Source organism: Kogia breviceps, chromosome 10 (assembly GCF_026419965.1).
Source record: "Kogia breviceps isolate mKogBre1 chromosome 10, mKogBre1 haplotype 1, whole genome shotgun sequence".
Classification (NCBI taxonomy): domain Eukaryota; kingdom Metazoa; phylum Chordata; class Mammalia; order Artiodactyla; family Physeteridae; genus Kogia; species Kogia breviceps.
Genome location: NC_081319.1, coordinates 50,375,398 through 50,392,125, shown reverse-complemented (window position 1 = coordinate 50,392,125; position 16,728 = coordinate 50,375,398). Strand labels below are relative to the sequence as shown.

Below are 16,728 nucleotides of genomic sequence, written 5' to 3'. Positions count from 1 at the left end.
TTTCTAAAACCAGCCATCCCCGAGGTACAGAACACAGAGAGAATGTTTGTAAGAAAACATTGAGAGAGGACAGCAGGGCACTGAGTACTTTTTGTTTTGTGAATTTTCTGTTGCATTTCCTCCCCTCACTGTACAAAGTCTTTATCACACACTAGCTGTTTCATCTTTATTATCTCCTGGATCCATTGACCTTCTTAAGTTTTCACAAAATGAAAGAAAACGTTTAGTAAGTAAAGTTGAAGCAAAACCTAAAATTTTCTGTATACCTTCTGTACAATTTGGTGGGTGAGTGTTTCAATCAGATATGTATACTTCTAGCATCTCAACAGCCCCTGATTGTCTTTAGAAGAATATTAATAAAACTGCTATTCACCACTGTGATCAAGATTTCTATCACATTGCACAGTGATATGAAATTAGGAGTTATATCTATTACCCATGGTTTTTGTCCCCTTTGCTTATTCATAATCCATGAGAATCTTAGAATATTTTGATGATCCATTATTTCCAAACTGCAGAAAAGCCTTTGAAAAATAGTAACCAAGTCACTCTTTAAGCAGTTGGAAACCAATGAAAATGCAAATTTCATCAACTTTCTCTATGAAATACATGCAGTTTTGCACACTGCTTAGAAATACTCTGTAGTCTTCAAAAATGACTTTTGGCTATTGGATCTCTTCCAATAAGTTCCATCTTTTTCTGTTTGAATTTTGAACAAATGTGTCATTTCATCTATGGAGCTATTTTGTTATTCCCATTGATCTCCTTGGAAAGTTTCGTGTCAGTGTAGTGTTTGCACTGTTGTTATTATCACAAATTTTTCTATGTGAAAGGTATTAAAGGGCTCTTTCCTCTGCCCGTGAAGGTTAAACTCACTGGGCAAAGTTCTCACCAAAGGTTAACAGAGAAATTCCTGTGATTTCTGTGCTGTTTGCCAAAGCCTTAATGAATTCATATGTATATATATATATATATATATATATATATATATATATATATATATATATATATATATATATATATATATATAATAAGGTAAGCAACTAAATTAGTAAATGGCTTCTTTGAAACTGTGTATTTTACCATGGTCCAATTACTTAATGCTAAAGGGAAAGACGAAACTCTTCTTCGGTGGGAGTTGCTTTTAGGATCATTTAACATCATAATTGCTTTCAAACACTGATTCATTGTTGATTTGGGTCAGGAGAATTTACCTTCCTCTCTCCTCTCCATGAGAGAAGTTACCAATTATATCTTATCTCCTATTTTTCTTGTTGTTTCCCCTTCACTGGCATAAGGACCATGTGACATTTCTAGGTTTGGTTTTTCGTTTGTAGCCTGTTTGTGTGATGTGTTACCTGTCTGTCTGTACATCAACAAGGTGTCTGTGCGCTGTTTGTGAGGCGACAGGTGTCATGGAAAGGGTTGACAAGAAGGGTCTTGCGTAGATGGTTCTTACAAGAAAGGTCCCGCTCTGTGTCTGTTCTGCTCTCGGAATCTAATGCTGTCCCGTGCATCTTTCTGATGGCCACGCTCCAGGGGCAACAGAGACAGCTCGGGGAGAACATCTGGAAGTCGGCAGAGCAGCTCGGAGAATGAACTCAAGTGGTCCGACCACCAAAGAGCCTGGAGCAGCACAGATTCTGACAGCTCCAACCGCAATCTCAAGCCTGCCATGACCAAGACGGCGAGTTTTGGGGGCATCACGGTGCTGACCAGGGGTGACAGCACATCCAGTAGCAGGAGTACCGGGAAACTGTCCAAAGCAGGTAGTTAGTACTGAATGGGTTTATGTCCCGTGATAGTTTCCTCTGATTCCACCCAAGCTGTGCAGTCAGCGCTCTCACTGACTTCCCTGAACTAAAGATAATGATGTGAATGATATTAATCACTGGGATAGCAAAAAAGTCAGAAGGTGCAATTGAAATAACAATACTGCCTCTTGCGAGCTGTGTGCCTGGGTCCAATTATCAACCTCTCTAATCTTCAATTTCCTTATCTATAAAATGTGGGTGGTAATAGAATGTTACTGTAACTCCCCTCAGTAGACTATTATAAGTTTAAATTTGACCATTTATATAAAGTCAGTTACCAAGGCACCTGCACAAGGCAGCTATTAACCAAGGTTAGCTATTTTTAAAAATTCAATATTATGATTTATTCCTTAAAGATAAGGAATAGGATAAGGAAAGAGAGCCTCAGAAATTTTCAAGTTTCCAAGTAGCTAGGTGCATGCATCTTCTTTTTTCCCGTTTTTTCCTTGTAAGTCAATAGTGATCTTTTGACATCGGTAGTTGAAGTTTGCATTCACACTGGTGCATTCATAGCCTGCATGTGCAGTAAGTGGGAGTCCAGGGCCCCCCGAGCGGGAATGCTGAATGGACAGCGCCAAGCAGAGGTTAAACACGGGCAGTCCTCCACGGTGAATACTTTCCCAACCAAGCTTCTCACCAACTCTGGGGAGCCTCTTTGTGAAATCTCGGCTCATTATGCTACTGGTTTAACATAATTATGTTGTTGACAAGTGCTTCCTAAGAAATTATCTTGTGTTTTCCTACATAGGCAGAAAATTAATAGCATTTAGTCTCAGCCACTACTTTATGTATATATCCTGCTTCTTGGACAGATTCAGGTGGGCTCGCACTGCCTTCTGTCATTTTTATTCACCAATTGGTGAATTCTTGATTTCTTCCTTAATTAATTGCTCTTATATCCCACTATTGCAGCAACTGAAGTCAAGAAAATCCACTGTGGTACACTTGAGTTCCTGTAAACTAAGAAAGGTTAAAGAGTTTTAAATCTCCTTCAAACGCAGAAACAAGTACCTTAAATGGTGCACTTAAAAATTCCAGCACATCCAAAGAGCTCTTAAGATTTTTAAATTAATCGTCCTTCTCCACACACCAACCACCAATCATCTCCAAAGCAAAGCTCTTTGGAAACATTTAAAACACTTCAAGAATGCTAAAATGCCGTGTTCTTTGAAGAATGATTAGAAATTGTAAGTGCTTCAGACATTTTTTTTTTTTTTTCTTTTCATCTAAGTGTCTCCATTTGAAAGCCTGTCAAGGTACAGGAATGGCAAGGAAAAAAAATTAAAGGGGATCAAGATAGGATGTCAAAACAAACTTACAATCTCCCAAGATGGTTTTATGAAGCAAAGCTGTCAATTTTGCTGTCATGGAGCTTCAGAACCACACAAGTTTCTGATTTTTTACCTTATTGTTCACAGTGCAATGGCAAACTTTTTTTGACCTTTAAGAAACTAAGTCTGGAGTTGTGACGTTTAAGTTATTCTTCTCCTCTAATTACATAGGTTCTAGCTTCAAATAGTTAATAATGAGACTCTTTCCAAAGGGAGGGAAACACGTTTTGCTGCATTTGGGGAAAAGCATATTAACTGAAGCCAGAATGCACAAGCACATCCTCTTGAGATCTGGGCTGTATTTCCCTTATTGTACCCCCTGCACTGAGCACAGCAGTGGTCACCTATCAGGGGTCCAGTGCAGGCCTGTGGAGACAGCTGATTTCATCACATCCTCATTGGGAAGAGGACTTGAATGGTGCTTGCACTGTGACCCCAGCTGTTTCTTGGTAGTGGCATTGGGGTTGAGAGATAAGTGTGTGTGATATCTATTTCTTTCCACACTGGCCACACCATGTTGGTTTTTTGGTTTGTTTGTTTGGGTTTTTTAATCTAATTTTTATTTTATATTGGGGTATAGTTGATTTACAGTGTTGTGTTAGTTTCAGGTGTACAGCAAAGTGGTTCAGTTACACATATAACTGAATTCTTTTTCAGATTCTTTTCCCATATAGGTTATTACAGAGTGTTGAGTAGAGTTCCCTGTGCTATACAGTAGGTCCTTGTTGATTATCGATTTTATATATATTAGTGTGTATCTGTTAATCCCAAGCTCCTGATTTATCCCTCCACACCCTTCCCTCTTGGGGAACCATAAGTTTGTTTTCGAAGTCTGTGAATCTGTTTCTGTTTTGTAAATAAGTTCACTTGTATTGTTTTTATAGATTCCACATACAAGTGATATCATATGGTATTTGTCTTTCTCTTTCTGACTTACTTCACTTAGTATGATGATCTCTAGGTCCATCCGTGTTGCTGCAGATGACATTATTTCAATCTTTTAATGGCTGAGTCATATTCCATTGTATATGTGTACCACATCGTCTTTATCCATTCATCTGTTGATGGACATTTAGGTTGCTTCCATGTCTTGGCTATTGTAAATAGTGCTGCCGTGAACATGGGGTTGAGAAATAAGTGTGTGATATCTGTTTCTTTCCACACTGGCCACACCATGTTGTTTTACTACCATCCTTCCCTCTTCATGTCCAGAGCAGGGCTTCTCAACTTTAGCTGCATCAGACTCACAAGAAGAATTTGTTCAAGCCCAGATGGCTTCTCTACAAACCAAGCTTGAGAAACAACTGCTCTGGAGAAGTAAGATAGCCTTCCGTTTTGTTTTCACCATTTTACATGGCCTGGCATCTTGTTTTCTGGAGGCAAGGGTATCCTTCTTGTTGTTACCTTCCTGGTCTGTGCCCTCAGGTATTTCTGGAGCCAGTGCAAGATGCCTCACCTTTCCATCACTTCCCTTTCTCCGTGTTTATTTTCGTCACTACACTAATGCATCCTGGATATTCTTTTTCCCTCGTAATTTCAGAAGCTTTAGGTTATTCTACTGAACTCTGACACTTGGATCTGGAAACATTTTCTCAAACTCAGGAGAAAAAAATACTCATGGTTCAGGGTCCCTGTAAAAGAAAAATTGCATCTGATGAGTTAAGGAGGCAGGGAAGACTTTACCCATATATAATTCAATAGAAGTCAAGACTGTTGCAGTAGGGGAGAGAAACTACTCAACGCTGCTAAAACAAAGGCAGGAGACTCTGTAAATTAGCTAGAGGGCCTTAAATAAGTGATTGGTCAATTTTATTAGATCGCCTGTGGTTGCTAATTGGTGCTGAGACTTGCAGAGAAAGGCACCGTTTTTCTTGAGGACTTCACTTCAAAGGGATGGCTCCCAAGTCCTTAAGAAAGACCTTCCCAGGTTGTAAAACTGATAAAAGGCTGGGAGAAGATTTGCATTTTTTTTAACATCTTTATTGCAGTATAATTGCTTTACAATGGTATGTTCATTTTTCCCTCTTGTGTCTCCCTCCCTCCAACCCTCCCTATCCCACCCCTCCAGGTGGTCACAAACCACCTAGCTGATCTCTCTGTGCTCCCCGGCTGCCTCCCACTAGCTATCTATTTTACGTTTGGTAGTGTATATATGTCCATGCCACTCTCTCACTTTATCACAGCTTACCCTTCCACCTCCCCATATCCTCAAGTCCATGCTCTAGTAGGTCTGTGTCTTTATTCCCATCTTACCCCTAGGTACTTCATGACTTTTTTTTTTTTCTTAGATTCCATATATATGTGTTAGCATATGGTATTTGTTTTTCTCTTTCTGACTTACTTCACTCCGTATGACAGACTCTAGGTCCATCCACCTCACTACAAATAACTCAATTTCGTTTCTTTTTATAGCTGAGTAATATTCCATTGTATATATGTACCACATCTTCTTTATCCATTCATCTGTTGATGGACACTTAGGTTGCTTCCATGTCCTGGCTATTGTTAATAGAGCTGCAATGAACATTGTGGTACATGACTCTTTTTGAATTATGGTTTTCTCAGTGTATATGCCCAGTAGTGGGATTCCTGGGTCATATGGTAGTTCTATTTGTAGTTTTTTAAGGAACCTCCATACTGTTCTCCATAGTGGCTGTATCAATTTACATTCCCACCAACAGTGTAAGAGTGTTCCCTTTTCTCCACACCCTCTCCAGCATTTACTGTTTCTAGATTTTTTGATGATGGCCATTCTGACCGGTGTGAGATTATATCTCATTGTAGTTTTGATTTGCATTTCTCTAATGATTAGTGATGTTGAGCATTCTTTCATGTGTTTGCTGGAAATCTGTGTATCTTCTTTGGAGAAATGTCTATTTAGGTCTTCTGCCCATTTTTGGATTGGGTTGTTTGTTTTTTTGTTATTGAGGTGCATGAGCTGCTTGTAAATTTTGGAGATTAATCCTTTGTCAGTTGCTTCATTTGCAACTATTTTCTCCCATTCTGAGGGTTGTCTTTTTGTCTTGTTTATGGTTTCCTTTGCTGTGCAAAAGCTTTTACATTTCATTAGGTCCCATTTGTTTATTTTTATTTCCATTTCCCTAGGAGGTGGGTCAAAAAGGATCTTGCTGTGATTTATGTTATAGAGCTTTCTGCCTATGTTTTCCTCTAACAGTTTGATAGTGTCTGGCCTTACATTTAGGTCTTTAACCAATTTTGAGTTTATTTTTGTGTATGGTGTTAGGGAGTGTTCTAATTTCATAATTTTACATGTACCTGTCCAGTTTTCCCAGCACCACTTATTAAAGAGGCTGTCTTTTCTCCATTATATATTCTTGCCTCCTTTATCAAAGATAAGGTGACCATATGTGTGTGGGTTTATGTCTGGGCTTTCTTTCCTGTTCCATTGATCTATATTTCTGTTTTTGTGCCAGTACCATACTGTCTTGATTACTGTAGCTTTGTAGTATAGTCTGAAGTCAGGGAGCCTGATTCCTCCAGCTCCATTTTTCGTTCTCAAGATTGCTTTGGCTATTCGGGGTCTTTTGTGTTTCCATACAAACTGTGAAATATTTTGTTCTAGTTCTGTGAAAAATGCCAGTGGTAAATTGATAGGGATTGCATTGACTCTGTAGATTGCTTTGGGTAGTAGAGTCGTTTTCTTAATGTTGATTCTTCCAATCCAAGAACATGGTATATCTCTCCATCTATTTGTATCATCTTTAATTTCTTTCATCAGTGTCATAATTTTCTGCATACAGGTCTTTTGTCTCCTTAGGTAGGTTTATTCCTAGATATTTTATTCTTCTTTTACAATGGTAAATGGGAGTGTTTCCTTAACTACTCTTTCAGATTTTTCATCATTAGTGTATAAGAATGCCAGAGATTTCTGTGCATTAATTTTGTATCCTGCTACCTTACCAAATTCATTGATTAGCTCTATAGGTTTCTGGTAGCATCCTTAGGATTCTCTCTGTATAGTATCATGTCATCTGCAAACAGTGACAGATTTACTTCTTCTTTTCCTATTTGGATTCCTTTTATTTCTTTTTCTTCTCTGACTGCTGTGGCTAAAACTTCCAAAACTATGTTGAATAAGAGTGGTGAGAGTGGGCAACCTTGTCTTGTTCCTGATGTTAGTGGAAATGCTTTCAGTTTTTCACCATCGAGGACGATGTTGGCTATGGGTTTGTCATATATGGCCTTTATTATGTCCTCTATGCCTACTTTCTGCAGGGTTTTTATCATAAATGGGTGTTGAATTTTGTCGAAAGCTTTCTCTGCATCTGTTGAAGAGCAGAGATGCACTAAGAAAAGGGAGGTAAAGGGCCTGTAATCAGGAAGAAACCTATCTAAAGTATAGTTAAGCTGAGGGGAATTTCAAGGGCATCATCCTCACCTCTATTCATCATTTAGTTTGGTGGCTTATACTTTACAAAGGAAGACATTGAGGTCTAAAGAAGATGTCACTTCCTGAAGGAAATACAACTAGTTCTGGCAGAACTGGAACCAAAACTCGGAGTGCTCCCTCCCTGGGGAATGAATGCTCATTCCCTCCTCCAAGGGAGTCTTCCCCTGCCCTTTCCTTTCTGCCCCATCCCTTTCCTGGATTTCCATCTTGCTTTGCCTTATGATCTCTTTTCCAGTCTCTTCCCATTTTTCCCTTTTCCTGTGTCCCTCTTGAGGGCTCACCTGAGGCTTTCACCCAGCCCCCCTGGTGTCTTCGGTCTACACCTCCCACCAGCTGCCCCTCAGGGTCCAGCTTCAATTTCTGAGCATCCCATTGTGAGTAGTATTGAATTTCTGTGCAGTATCTCCTAGAACTTGGCATAGGCCTGGTCAGGGCCCTGGTCCTACCTGGTTCTTGATGGAATGACTTTAGGGTAAACACATGACCTGAAGGCTTCAAGCTTGGCCCCTGAAGTTGCATTGCCTGGGTTTGAACTCTGACTCCTCCACGTGCTAACTGCCCTTGGGAAATTTACTTAACATCTCTGAGGATCAGCTCTCATCTGCAAAATGAGGTTGCTATGAAGAGTAGATTCAGTAATTCATATAGCATGATTAACATTGTGTTTGTCACGTAGACATACTGTTTAAATACTGGCCATTGCTGTCACTAAGTCCCTAAAAAAAGGAAGCACAAACCACTCTCAGCACCCAAAGTAGTAAAGTTCTCAAATACTAATTTTTGTTTTTTTAAATCTGTGAACACTTCTAATCCTGTGCCTTTTATCACCATTGGTAGCAACCATTTTTGATCAAGAATTTCAGTAATTCTGGCTACGTGTCGAATACTGCTTTACCTGATTCTAGGTGATGGATGTTTAGAAGCTGGTCAGAGCTGGTTATATGCCAACCAGGCTGCAGGGTGATTGCTGAGCCATCCCTCCAGGGAGGTCTGACTGCCTCCATCTTTGCAAGTGTTGAGAGGTTAAGCCAAATTTACTTTTCCTTCTTCCCTTCTTTTAACCTGTGGGATCAAATCATTTCCATTATCTTTACCTTGTCTGCTCGTTATTCCTGTTGAAGCTGCTGCTTTTTCTCAGCCAGTAGAAGGAAATACTGTCAATCGGTGATGAATGGCCATCTTCCAAAAGCCAAAATGAAGTCATCTTTTGGATTTTGTTGAGGCACATTAGTCTCTGTGTATCGATCTCCACCACCAGCACACACGCCCAGGATGGTGCTAGATGCCTTGTTAGCCCTGACTTTTTCTTACTGTCTAACCCCTCAGCCTGGATGTGGGCTGAGTCAGTTGTGTATGAGCTTCATCGTCTGGGGTCAGGAGGTGTTATTGTATTATTACTGTTCTTGCTGTTGTTGTTGACGCGGCTAAGTGTCAAACTTGGACTGTAGCATCAAATCATGGGCACAAGTCCACAAACGCACGCTACAGTTTGCACTGGGGCAGTGACTGCAGGATCAGACATGTCAGCTATGTGGTCTCAAAACTACTCTTAGTATTTCCACATTTCCTTTTATCCTTCATTTTTCTGCCCATACATTATTCAGAACCCCATCAGCATTAGTTAGATGGAGCATCCTGAATTAATCTGAAACTTTATCATTCTGAGTAATAAAGTCATGGAAAAAGCAGAGAAGATTCCCACCTGAGAATACTGGTGGCAGTCGGTGTTGGGTCATGGTTAAATCTAGATCAGTCTGCCTGGATCACATCCCAGCTCTGTCACTGTCTGCCTGTATGAGTTGGCTTGAGTTAGCTGCCTTTTCTGTGCTTCCATTTCCCTATCGATCTAGGCAGTATAGTCCTTATAATTACAGTGTTTATCAGGTACCCACACATACTAAATGCTCAGTAAATATCACTGCCCACCTTCTCAAGAATTACCGCACTCTCCAATGGCCCCTCTTCTCTGCAATCACATGTTGTATTCCTCTCATGTATTTAAGAACTTGAAAAAGAGTAGATACATGTATATGTATAACTGAATCACTTGCTGTACACCTGAAACTAACACAACATTGTTAATCAACTATACTCCAATATAAAATTTAAAAATTTTCAATAAAAATAAAATCAAAACGTCTTCAGTTTACCATAATTTATAACTCCATATTCTCATTAAAGATGACAAATCACTTACTATTCCTTTAACCACTTATTAGTACTGGAATAAGGGCTGTAGAGTTGAAATTCATATGTCAGCCACACTTTTTATTATTAAAAATGCTGAGAATTTTAGAAGGAACATAACAAAAACAGATAGTAGAACTAAAAGCCATATCATTTCAAAGATAAACTTCATCACATGTTATTTTGTTACTTATATTCTTCCCAGTATCCACTGTACAGAATATTTTTCCTCTTTATGTTTTGCAGAAAGATAATTTATAAGGCATTATACTAAACATCACTTTGAAAAAAATGGTTTAATAAAAGAATCTGTATTCAGAAAAGAAAAGGTCTTCAGTTTAAGGGCACATTTTAGGATCTTCTGAACAATCTTAACTATAACTATTCCTTATATGTGTTAACCTTTAATGACACAGAATAATGCATTTTTAATGACATGAATCAATAATGTGAGCTAATAGTTTTTAAAGTTTCTTATACTCCATTCTTGCAACCTTTGATGTCACTCAATCCATCTGTTAGTTTGAATTCACAGATACAGAAATTTTGCTCAGTGCATTTTGTCTCTGAGGCTCTGGTTAATATTCAGAGCCCAGAACAGCCACAGTCAAGGGTGCTGGAGCTACTTGGCTCTGGTTGCAGTGAAGAGTGGCTGGTGCCTAATGGACATGGGCTATAGCTTTTCTTGTCCACATTGGAGGGAAAGGGAGATGATTAGGGCTGGATTCCATCTTGGGAGCTTCTGCACACTGACCCAATTACTTACATATTTGAGAAATCTACGGCCACAAATCTCCCCATGATTCTACCCTTCTGTGTCATCTGCAGGATGCTCAGTCAATATCATGATGGCCAAGCCCCCCTTGGTTCACCTCTTGGTCATATTAACAAGACTCCTGTGAGTATGGGAGGTACGGTGCAGCTCTTAAGCATTTCTAATAGGAATGAGCGAGTTCTTCCACTCACATTTGCGGGAAAAGATCATTTCAGACCATGACCCTTCAAAATGCAGCTTTATGGATGTTGGAGAACTAGTACTTTAGAACCATCTGCGTGACCAGACTCCTCCTTAAACTGCAGTCTCTTTAACCTCCATCCCAGTCATTTTACTGTCATAACTCCAGCTCAGTGAGACATTTCCACATCATTAGTTACTCAGGGAGATGGGAGTTTTCAGGTCCTGAGTTCCCAGCTTTATGGTACCATTTACCAATTCATCACACTAGTGGCATGTGAGAAGCCGTAAAGAGAGAGCTCATTCTTAATCTCTCTTATCCTAGGAATCTGACACATCTGAAAAATATGCAGCAAATATTTCAATAAAATGTGGGAGGGACATTAATCAATCTCATCCTGCAGTGCTCACCTCAGATTCTTTAGTGATGCAGGGAGATCAGCTAGGTGGTTTGTGACCCCCTAGAGGGGTGGGATAGGGAGGGTGGGAGGGAGGGAGACGCAGGAAGAAAGAGCTATAGGAACATGTGTATATGTATAGCTGATTCACTTTATTATAAAGCAGAAACTAACACACGATTGTAAAGCAATTATACTCCAATAAAGATGTTAAAAAAAATTCTTTAGTGATGGATTCTTTACACTAAGTAGTGTTTTCTCTCCTCTCCTCCATGTGGAATGATTTGTTGATTTGTGTCTCTCTGGTAGGTTCTGAGTCCTCCAGCAGTGCAGGCTCCTCAGGATCGCTGTCGCGTACCCATCCACCTCTCCAGAGCACACCGCTGGTCTCCAGCGTGACAGCCACTTCTCCCGGCTGTGTGACCTACCCAGAGAATGGGATGGGAGGCCAGGTCGCTCACAGCAGCACCAGCTACATCCTCCTTCCACTCGAAGCTGCCACAGGCATCCCACCCGGAAGCATCCTTCTTAATCCACATACAGGTTTGTTCATTACCTCTCCTTTGGCTGAGACATAATATCAGAGGTTTATTCTTGTGTTTGAGCTTATAAATTTGCTAGCAAGTATTCTGAAAATTCCTGGTGCGTGGACTGTTGTGTAGGGTCTTTATTTAGGAAGAGCAGATCTATAGAGAGCTGGAATCTATATCTCTGTATCACTATCAATATTGGTATGTAAATCGAAATACAGATACTTCCCAGAAATATCCACTCTTCTCTCTATCCTCTCTTCCTTGAGCACGCTGTCTCTCACCTATTCCCAGGAGCTAAGATCAGAAACCATGGAGTGATGAATTGGGATGTACTAATTGAAAATTGATGTTTCTCAGACTAAATCCATGGTTAGCTTGTTGTTGTGTCAAAAGCATTTTTGCATCTAAGATATTTCAGGAACTTGAGATCTCGATTGGAGTACATAGCAGATTCTTCACTACAGAAATTGACTTCCCACCTTAGAACTCCATGTAACTCCCACTGGGAAATAAGGAACAGCAGTGGCAAGAGAATACAGAGGGCAAGTTCTTATGTATTTTAGGGATTTTAGAATTAGACTGGTTTTGGTGGGGTTTGAAAAATTGGTAACTTCATGAATATTGTTTCTTTCATGATGAATGGCCATTTTTTTTACTTCTTTTTAATTGAGGTATAGTTTTACAATATTATATCGGTTACAGGTGTACAATATGGTGATTCACAACTTTTAAAGGTTATGCTCCATTTATAGTTATTGTAAAATATTGGCTATATTCCCCATGTTGTACAGTATATCCTTGTGGTTTGTTTTATACCTAACAGTTTGTACATCTTACATTTTTTACTTTTTAAATTTCTCTTGTGGTCAGTTAACTTCCACACTAATTTCAGAGGACCCAGAGCATTGGGCAAATAGACTGATGAACACCTGCTTCATGGGGGAAACTTCTCAACCGGAAGCAATTTTTCCACGCCTCCAAGGCCATTTGGCAATATCTGCAGATATTTTGATTATCATGACCTAGGGAGGAGGGGCTGCTACTGGCATCTAAGAAGGTAGAGACCAGAGATGCTACTAAACATCTTACAATGCACAGAACAGCCCCTGACACAGGAAGATTATCCAGCCTAATATGTTAGTTGTGCCAGGGCTGGTAAACCCTGGGTTAGAAGGTTTGATTTGACAAGTCACTTCTCTGGAAACCTTTGAAAGAGATTGAAAAAAAAAATGAATGTTCTCAAAATATATCTGAGGTTTGGTTTAGATTACTTAAAAATGCAATGCTGGATGAGAATCTCATAAAAGTGATCTGGCTCAATCTTCTCACATGTCTAGTGCTACTAATAATTAGGAAATTCAGAGAAGCATGAGCATGACAGTAAAATAGTTACTTGAATAATTGCCACATTTTCATGAAAACATATGGCACATTCTTAAGGAATGGTGTTTGATTGAGACATTTTGAAAATGCCATAAGCTTGAGGGAAAAGGAGGCATAATCATTTTATTGAAAACCATTTGAAGCTTTCAGATTAGATACTTCTAAGGAGAATATTAGATATCTGGATCAGTGTAAGCACTATAAAGGAAATGAAAAGAAAACCAGGATCATATTCATTACTCTGGGCACAGATCAAATTATTATCTGACTCTATCAGCTTTAATCCTTTCACTTTTAATTGAGATGGAAGGTTTGTAGACAAGAGTAACCACTAAGCATAGTTTTGAGTGGTATGTTTTAACCAAAATTGCAGAGTATTTCAGGAAAGCTCAAAGGAGTATTTTTTAGGGCACAGTGCAGGAATATGATTTATTCTGATAGCGTGGATGTGCATGTGTATGTGTATATTATCATCTATAATCTTGTTTATAGAAAAGGAAAGAATGTGCTCTTGGTGCCAAGTCCCAATTACAAATTGGAATGAGTAATTTGGAGCTGTTATTAAAATTTATCCTTTGCAAAAGGATCCTAACTAAAGAAAAGGATCCGATAACACTGTTGAACAACAGAGTTTCCCTACACACATCTCTGATCTGACAAATGCTAGACATGAAACTATCCCTTGACCAGGAGGAAGATGTACTGTTCTATTCTGTGATTGAGTGGTGGGATGTAAGGTGAATTGTGATGTTTCTTTTTTCCCAGAATGTGTTTATTTTTGTCAATTAAAAATATGCGTGGGGGGACTTGCCTGGTGATGCAGTGGTTAAGAATCCACTTGCCAATGCAGGGGACACAGGTTCGATCCCTGGTCCGGGAAGATCCCACATGCCGAGGTGCAACTAAGCCCATGTGCCACAACTACAGAAACCCGCGCACATTGAGCCCATGCACCACAATAGGAGAAGCCACCACAATAAGAAGCCTGCACACTGCAACGAAGAGTAGCCCCCACTCGCCGCAACTAGAGAAAGACCGCAGGCAGCAACAAAGACCCAACGCAGCCATAAATTAATTATTTTTTTAAAAATATGAACAGGAGTTCCCTGGTGGTCCAGTGGTTAGGACTTAGGGCTTTCACTGCCATGGCTCCAGGTTCAATCCCTTGTCAGGGATCTAAGATCCTGCAAGTCATGTGGCATGACCAAAAACCTATATATATGCCAGCACATATGAATGTACGTATACATCTATCGTGTCATATATATGTGTGTATATGTGTATTTGTGGTGAGTCGTGTGCATGTCTATCAGGCTATCTGATCACTTATTTGACTCTACTATTGAAACTGGAAATTTGCCTCCTTTGGGCTGGAACTCTTCTTTCTCTGGCATTGCTGTGTCCCCCTAGAATCCACACCTCTTACCTTTTCCTAAATACCCTCTGCCAAATATGTGGTAGGAACACTTTGGTATAAGCAACCCAGAGCATATGACTACTTTGCTTCTTATGTGAATTGCCCTTGGATCCATTTCCCTGTTGCCAGCACATTCATGAGCTTGTGGGGAAGAACCATACTTGATTATATTTTTGGCCTCCCTAGAGTGGATAACAAAGGTCCTCAACAATTACATATTTTTGAAACAATATCTACTATTCATCATATATGCTAATGTGGATAATAGAGCAGTTTGTCATCCAATGTCGTATATTTGAGAATGTCCCTCATGTGTAAAACGATGATTGATAAAATATCTGTCTTAAGCAGTAATAAGACAAGCAATGATTTGAAATACTAAGGTGCCTGCCAGTCATTTGTCTATTAAATGAAACAAAAATGAAACTTCCTTTGTCAGCACAATTGACTGGGCTCTTACTAGGAACTGACTATTTGGCAGCTGAAACCAACCCACCCACATACATTCTTATGGTTCCCCAGATACAACCAGGACTTTTTATTTCGTCTGGCTTTAGACTCAGCTCCCATTTGGTCCATTTCTAACTCCGGACCTGCGTTGGCTGTTGTTTCTTTGCTTTGCAGGCATCTGGATGAGGGAGTCAGAAGCTCTGACTCAAAGCTATCCCTGGACCACATCTTCATCCTTGCCAGGCAAGCCTGGATTTGACTCTTGAGAATGATCTTCCTCCAGCCGTCTTGGACTCAGCCTCCTTTTGGAAATTTCTGGCTGAAAGCTCATCTTTGGCTATTTTCTTTCAACTCAGTGCTATCCAGAGATGTCAACAGGTGTTGGCATCCCTCAAGTCCTCGTTAGTGCCGTGTGTGTTGTTTGGCCATTTTGCTTTGCTTTCATCTGGCAGGAGTCCAGGAGCATGAGATGGAAGAACACGCCATCTGCAGAGACTTGACTTTGAGCCGCCTTTGAGGGCTGGTCTCTTTCAAATGCTCCTGATGGGCTTCCATAATACTATGCCGTTTTTGTTTTTCACAGGACTTCTAGAATCGATTTATCCAGGCTACTTCCACCTTTCGATTAAATGCACCATGAAGTTTTTGTGTGCTGTCTAGAAACGTATCGTTGCAAGTCCTGAATCAGTCTTTGCTTATCCATAATCATCAGCTCCCTAATCATTTGACTGCTCATCTTCTAAGAACTAGGAAAGGAAAATGTTTTTCCCATCATCCCCTCCCTTTCTTTTTAAATAATACCCTTCTGTCGGGTACATGGTAGCAGTGCTTTGGTATTGGAAACCAAGAGCATATGATTACTTCGCTTCTAGTGTGAACTGCCCTTGGATTCATTTCCTTATTACCAGCACATTTATAAGCTCTTTGTGAGGAGTCCCACTTAGTTTCTCGTTTTTGTTTTGCATCCCTGGAATGGATAACAAAGCTTTAGTCACCATGCAGGGGCTCAATCATTATGTATTGGTAACATAATGTCTGCTGCACATTACACACATCGATGTGAGTAGTGGAGACGTTTTTCACCTAAAGTTATGTATTTGAGAGCGACGGACGCTCTGCATTCAATCCTTTTCTCTGCCCTGGCTCAGCTCACCACACTGGCTTACCTCTGTCACTACACTCTCTTTACCTGCTAACACCCATTCCAAGGCCTGCTGGACACGCTTCTGCAGTTCTGACATGAAAACCTCTGCTAAGCGGAATCATCCTAGAGCCAGTGAGTCTTTCTCTTTTGATTTTCAGCCACTGTCATTCAAACTAATTGCCTGGATTCAGTCGTAATTGCATCTGGTTTGGTAAACAAGGTAGAATACTGAGAAGCCACCATAGCCTGACTTGAAAACCAATAGTCAGTCATCCCGGCCCTCTTAGAAAATTGTTTTTGGTCTCTTCCCTGGCATCCATCTAACTTCTTTCATTTTCCTCACTTCTCTCCACCATTCCTTGGTGAGCATAAGAATCAACCTTTTATACTACCTTCTCTTTCTAGAAGAACCTGCCATCTCTCTCTACCCAAGTGAATTCTTAGTACTTTTCACATGCAGTTATTTAGAAATATTTCTTCCTTCTGGTCCACAGCACAATAATAATATTTTAAACAGAGAGTCTAAACTTTATCGAAAATGGCATCTAAATATTTTGCTGTTATATTTTCACTCTAAATATGGTCAGTTTTTCACACTTCCTTAATTCTCACTGGGGTAAATCAAAAGTCACGGACATAGTAAAGAGCCTTTTCTTTTTAGTTTTCCATCCGTGTGTGTGTGTGTGTGTGTGTGTGTGTGTGTGT

General features: G+C 39.9%; 1 protein-coding gene across 50 annotated transcripts in view; it reads left to right on the top strand.

The window, feature by feature from the left end:
* Positions 1–16,728, top strand: part of ARPP21 (cAMP regulated phosphoprotein 21) — a 182,656-nt gene that overhangs the window by 102,261 nt on the left and 63,667 nt on the right. For 28 of the 50 annotated variants that reach the window (XR_010835010.1, XM_067005749.1, XM_067005750.1 and 25 more), the window contains 2 exons: positions 1,540–1,772; positions 11,406–11,639. Coding sequence is in view for 49 of the 50 variants with exons in the window: in XM_067005749.1 (XP_066861850.1) it covers positions 1,540–1,772; positions 11,406–11,639 (467 nt within the window). In the remaining variant the exon portion in view is untranslated. The remainder of the gene's footprint in view (positions 1–1,539; positions 1,773–11,405; positions 11,640–16,728) is intronic. The other 22 variants (XM_067005785.1, XM_067005777.1, XM_067005779.1 and 19 more) reach the window with 1 other exon arrangement.